At 41.0% G+C, this 6,289-nt stretch overlaps 1 protein-coding gene across 1 annotated transcript; it reads right to left on the reverse strand.

Moving 5' to 3' along the window:
* Nucleotides 1-1,295: 1,295 nt before the first annotated feature.
* LOC142250448 (general transcription factor II-I repeat domain-containing protein 2-like) lies at nucleotides 1,296-2,783 on the reverse strand. Its single transcript, XM_075322667.1, has one exon. The coding sequence runs from the start codon at nucleotides 2,781-2,783 to the stop codon at nucleotides 1,296-1,298; it is 1,488 nt and encodes a 495-aa protein (XP_075178782.1).
* Between the last annotated feature and the right edge of the window lie 3,506 nt (nucleotides 2,784-6,289).

Here is a 6,289-nt window from a genome sequence, read left to right on the forward strand (position 1 = left end):
GCCCAGGTTCCAACTACTCTTGTTTTCTTGGTGTTTTTCCACCAATGGGAGTTTTCTGTAATCTTCCACGGCTACCGGATCATAACAATGTGCCCTTAATCATTGAATAATAAATCCTAGCATCATGGGAAATCTTTTAAAACACTAAACAACCAATCACAAAACAGCAATACAAATACACACAATTGTATAAAATATACAATGAATATATACAATACCAATGTTATAACTGTGCAACATGATTTCTTATAAATAAATAGCGTATTGTTTCTATAGTTCATCCCATTTGGATATTTGCTATTCATTTGTATAATCCAAAAGGCTTCTCTTAGACGGCGCTTCATATCTTGTGATCTAGAAAATCTTTACTCATGTATTCCTCATCATTTGACCATACAGAGTGTAAATTATCACCTTATAAGTACAGTGCCTACAGCAATGAAACTAAAGAAATGATTGTTAGAGCTATTGAATTTGTATTAAAATATAATTGTTTCATGTTCAAAATGGATTATCTTCAAGTAAAAGGTTGTTCTATCGGTTCTTGTTTCTCCTCATCCCTAGCCATACTGTATGCTTCCTGGTGGGAAGAACAGAATATTTTTCTCTGTAATTCTTTCAGGAGACATATAGTATGGTATGGTAGATATGTGGATGATGTGTTTATTATTTGGTCTGGGGATGCTGCCACAGCCTCAACATTTATTCACATAAATCATAACGATCTTGCCCTAAAATTCACTCATACGGCACCTGCTACTACTATAAATTTTTTGGATTTGCAATTGTTGGGGGATGTGGAGACTAAGAAAATAAACTATCAAATTTCTAGAAAATTAATAAGTGGAAACAATATCTTACGTGCCAATAGCAACCATCCAATACATACGATTAAATCTATACCATATGGCAGGGGTCTCAAACTCGTCAGAGTAAGTGGGCCGCATATAAAAAAAATTTAAGGCAGAGGGCCGCATTCCTTTCAAATTTAATACAATACAATATAATTGTTAATCAATTATTTCAACTATTATAACAATGCTACATTAGTATAACAACACTGCTAAGTTTGAACGTAATGGAAATTTTCAGGTGTTTTCCACCTGCTCATTTATTTTAACAATACAGTTTTCAAGTTCAAGTGTGACAAACTCCAGTCTGGCTGCTCAATTGACTGCGTTTGCCAGATACAAGCATGTCAACTTGGGGTTTGAAATCATGTGCAGTAGCCAATCGCAATGTTGCACAAAGATGCTCATCTGTAAGTCTTGACCGTAATGCTGATTTGTTAAGCTTCATTGAGGAGAAAAACTGCCAAACATGGCCATGATCCTGGCAGCAGCTTTAACAAGTTTTGGAAACTTTTCTTGTGAAACAAACTTATAGAAATCTGGAACACCAATGTCCATATACTTCTGTTTCAGAACAGTGTCACACTGCAAGTCAACAAGCTCCATCTGCAGATCTTCTGAAACACAAGAAACATCCACTGCAAATCGTGTGGCAAAGAGTGCAAATTCAGTTTCAAGATCCTGGAAATCATGAAAACGTCGATTGAACTCTTGTAGTAGTTGTAAAATTATATCGGAGCACATTTTCAAACGATCCAGTGTAGTTTGTACCAGTGACTGCATAGCTGAGAAATGAGCCAAATTGCCAGACTGCAACTGTTTGGCCCACAAAGACAACTTACATTTGAATGCTTTGACACTGTCAAACATTATTGTAATTATGTGCTTTTGGCCTTGGAGCTTCAAGTTGAGTTCATTGAGATGTTCTGTGACATCAGTTAGAAACGCTAAATCAGATAGAAAAGCTGGGTCAGAAAGTTGGAAGACATCATTATCTTTCAGTGCCATAAAAAGCGCTATCTCCTCTCTTAAGGAAAAAAATCTTTTCAACACTCTTCCGCGGCTCAGCCATCTGACTTCAGTATGATACAGCAAGTCTCCATATTCGGTGTCCATATCAGACAAGAATGAAGTAAACTGCCTATGATTAAGACCTCTTGCCCGTATAAAATTCACTGTCTTAACCACAAAGTCCATCACTTCTTTCAGTTGTACACTTTTTCCACACAGCGCTTCTTGATGCAGAATGCAGTGTATTGCACTGAAAGGACCCGACAAAGAAAGCTGGTTTCGTTTTGCTTTCAATAATCCCACAACACCGATGTTTTCAGAACACATTGCTGGTGCACCGTCGGTTACCACAGACACAAGTTTATCCCATGGCAGTCCTGCTGTATTGATACAATCTTCAAGTTCTTTAAAAATGTCACGACCAGTTGTTGTGCCTTTCATAGGTAATAAGTCTAAAAATTCCTCGATTATGTTTAAGTTTTCATCAACCCCACGAATGAACACAGCACAGTATGCTGTATCCGTTACACCAGTACTCTCGTCAAGTGCTATGGAAAATGCTTCAAAACTTTGTGCTGCTGTAATGAGTTGCTGATGAATGTTACTAGCAGATTCAGTGATTCTACTAGCAACAGTATTCGCGGACAAGCTTATGCCTTCGAATAGTTTTGTTTTGTCTGGACACAAAATTTCACTTGCCTTTACAAAACAGTCTTTAATGAACTGACCCTCAGTAAATGGTCGTGAATATTTTGCTATCATGTTACTGAGGACAAAACTTGCTTTCACCGAAGATTCGCTTGCCTTGTTAATACTTGAGAAAAGGTTTCGCTGTTTTTTAAGTGATGCTTTCAGCTGCTGAACCTTTTCATCTCGTAGTTTGCCAGACAGTGCTTCATACTGTTCTCCGTGGTGCGTCATGTAATGTCGTCGCACATTGTAGTCTTTAAGCACTGCGATAAATTGAAAACAAATCAAACACTGGACTTTTGCTCCAACCTCTGTGACAAAATATAGCTGTTCCCACTTGTCCTGAAATATTCGTTTTTCCTCAGCAATCTTGCGCTTTTTTCGTTTAATATTTCTTTATTGTTTTCAAGAAAAATTATATAACAAAGCATGAATATAGATAATTTTGTAGTGCCCGGTTTTACAGAATATGGAAAAGTTGCAGTTTGGTCTGGGCATTTAAATCTTATACAGCATATACTACAGTGAACTTTATCGTAGGTCTTACAAGAAAAATTCTTCATAACATCCTTAATGACATCTTATCCCAAGTATATATCAATCGTTTATCTTTTGTTCTATTTAATATGTAGATGCCAATATCATTCTGTATAATCTTGCCATATATTTCAACAAGTAAACCTATGTACACTAATTAGATAAGCAAGAGAAGGAAAAGAGGGGAAAGAAAGAAAAGCAAGGGATGAAAGGAGAAGAAGAGGGAGAAAGAGAAGAGAAAGAAGGAAAACACGAGAAAGAGAGAAGGGGAGATTCTGTAGGGTTCTGCAACGTGGCACCATGCCATCCTCCCATCAGGAGGGCCACTTCGCCCCGCCAAACATCAGTGTGGCAGTGTGCCCGTGTGTAACCAGGATTGGAATTGTTGTGTTTCTCTGAATTGAAGCCACGGATACCAGGTGGAAAAGCATAGTGAGTCTCTCCCTTCATCAAATGCTCTTATCTCTTCCAAACGTCTCAGGGCATCCATAGCCCCCACCCAGTCTGCTCTTCTCAATGTATAGGTGGACCTCCAATGTTTCGGTATGATCTGTCTCATTGAGATCATGAAGTATGAGAGCAGACCTCTCTTCGCCTTAGAGATTGCCCCCCCGTACATTGAGAAGAGTGCCACTTCCGGCGAGGGTGTCACTCCCACTTGATGTAAATGATTATAGAGAGCAAAGACGTCTTCCCATAATCCCTGGATCCCTGGACAAGACCACCAAACATGCAGCATTGAGCCCACCGAGGTCTGACACCTCCAGCAAGTGTCTGAGACCTCTGGAAACATTCTGTGAAGCCTGGCGGGTGTCCTGTACCACCGTGCGAGGATTTTATAGTTGAGTTCCTGCATTCTACATGAGATGGTGGATTTGTGTGTTAGGTTAAATGACTTATACCACTGTTCTTTGGAAAAAGTCTTTCTCAGTTCTGACTGCCATTGCCCTACATACTCGGGCAGGTCCCCCCTCGTCCCTCCAGACACTGTTATGTTGTAGATTATCGAGACTGTGTGGGGAGGTGTTTCTCGAAGGAAACATAGTCTGTCAAATGGAGTCAAGTCCTTATGCATCTCAGATCTCGGAGACAGAGAGTCTACAAAGCTACGTAGTTGTAAGTATTGAAACCAATGACTTGGCTCTCTTGGCCGGTCATCTAGCAAGGACATCAGTGGTCTGCAACCCTGTTGAGTAATGACATCTTTAACACGTGGGATCCCTCCCGTTGGCATTGAAATCAAGCTGGGACGGATTTCGTGAAGCCAGCATTGGAATGCAGGGTTGCCCACCAGTGGTGTCATAGGGCCCGGTTCCCCTGTCAGCCTATATCGCCTATTGGCCCTCCTCCATGCAGTAGCCAGAGACAAGAGAATCGAGGAAATTCCAAGGGTCTCCAAGTTGATTCTAGATGATAACCAGAAGATTCCCTGCGTCATGGTTGCGTGTAGATCACATTCAATCTCTACCCACAATTTTCTGTCCCTGTTATGGAGGAGATCCAGTATGCAATTGCCCACCGACGCCGCATGGTACGCTTTAAAATCAGGTAGCCCCACCCCTCCGCCCCAGCGAGACCTGTTCAACATGGAGTATTTCAGTCGGGGTCTGGTACCTCGCCATACAAAATTGCTGATCATCTTTTTTAACTTGAGGAAGAAGTTTTCTCCTAGATTCAATGGGATTGTTTGGAACATATAAAGTATTTTGGGTAGGACATCCATTTTAATTGTATTGACTCTGCCAAACCACGAGATGGGGAGGTTATGCCAAGCCGTGAGGTCTTTTTGTATGTTTTTTAAAAGGTATGGAAAATTATGTTCATATAGGTCTTGGTGTTTAGAAGGTATCCTGATCCCCAAATATTTTATGCAATTGCTGTTCCACTTAAAGGGAAAAACGGGTTTGAGGGCATCCTCTTCCACCGACGGTAGTGATACGTTTAGGATCTCTGTTTTTTGTAGGTTTACTTTAAAGTTGGAGAGTCCACCAAAAGTCTCAAACTCCTGTAGTATGGCGGGTAAGCTAATCCTTGGTTGTGTCACATATATCAGGAGGTCATCTGCAAACAGTGCCAGTTTATGAGACGTTGGTCCTATCTGTAACCCCTTTATCGAGGGGTTTTTCCTAAGCACGTTTGCCAGGGATTCCATTACCAAAATGTATAGGTATGGTGATAGAGGGCATCCCTGTCTGGTGCCATTTCCAATATTGAATGGGGTTGACAGGCGTCCGTTCACGCCCACTTGTGCCGTTGGTTCACGGTATAGGGCCTTTACCCATTGTAGTAAGCGCGAACGGACGCCAATTGCCTGCAGCGTGGCTTCTAAAAAGCCCCAATGGACTCTGTCAAATGCTTTTTCGGCATCGACTGTCAAGAGGCACATTGGGGTTTGGCGTTGTTGGGCTTGGGCTACCAAAGACAGGGTTCTGATTGTATTATCACGTGCCTCCCTCCCTGGAACAAATCCTACCTGGTCTTTGTGTATCAGCTTGGGAATGTAGGGGCCTAATCTCAAAGCTATCATTTTAGAGTATAGTTTAATATCTACATTTATTAATGAGATAGGTCTGTAATTGGCGCAAGTTAGTGGATCCCTGCCAGGTTTTGGGATTACTGTTATTCGGGCTTGAAGTGTCTGTTTAGGGAACTGGCATGTTTTTGTTATGGAGTTAAAGGCTTTCAACATTATAGAGCTACAGGCTTCTCCACATATTTTGTAGAACCGGGGGGTAAACCCGTCGGGGCCAGGACTTTTGCCAACTTTAAGGGCTTTAATAGCATCGCCTAGTTCAGTGTCTGAGAAATCCTCTTCTAGGCTCTCAGCCTCTGTATCCTCAAGAGGGTCTGGTGCATATTTATTGAGGTATTCTAAGATGTTATGGTGTCTCATGTCAGATAATGGGGCATGTGGAGTTGGGATGTTGTAAAGTTTTGCATAGTAGGTTCTAAATTCTTCTAGTATGTCAGGGGTGGAGTGGATCTGAGTTCCTGTCTGTGAGTTTAGCGAGAGTATTGGAGTTTGTGCATATCTGGGATGTAAGGTTCTGGCCAGTAATCGTCCACTTTTATCTCCAAACTCAAAGATATTCCTGCGGAATTTATCCCTGGCACACAACGATTTTCAATCTAGTATGGATAATATTTAATGACGAATGTTAGATATTTCTATTTTGAGTATATCACTGGCTCTGGATTTA

Source organism: Anomaloglossus baeobatrachus, chromosome 1 (assembly GCF_048569485.1).
Source record: "Anomaloglossus baeobatrachus isolate aAnoBae1 chromosome 1, aAnoBae1.hap1, whole genome shotgun sequence".
Classification (NCBI taxonomy): Eukaryota; Metazoa; Chordata; class Amphibia; order Anura; family Aromobatidae; genus Anomaloglossus; species Anomaloglossus baeobatrachus.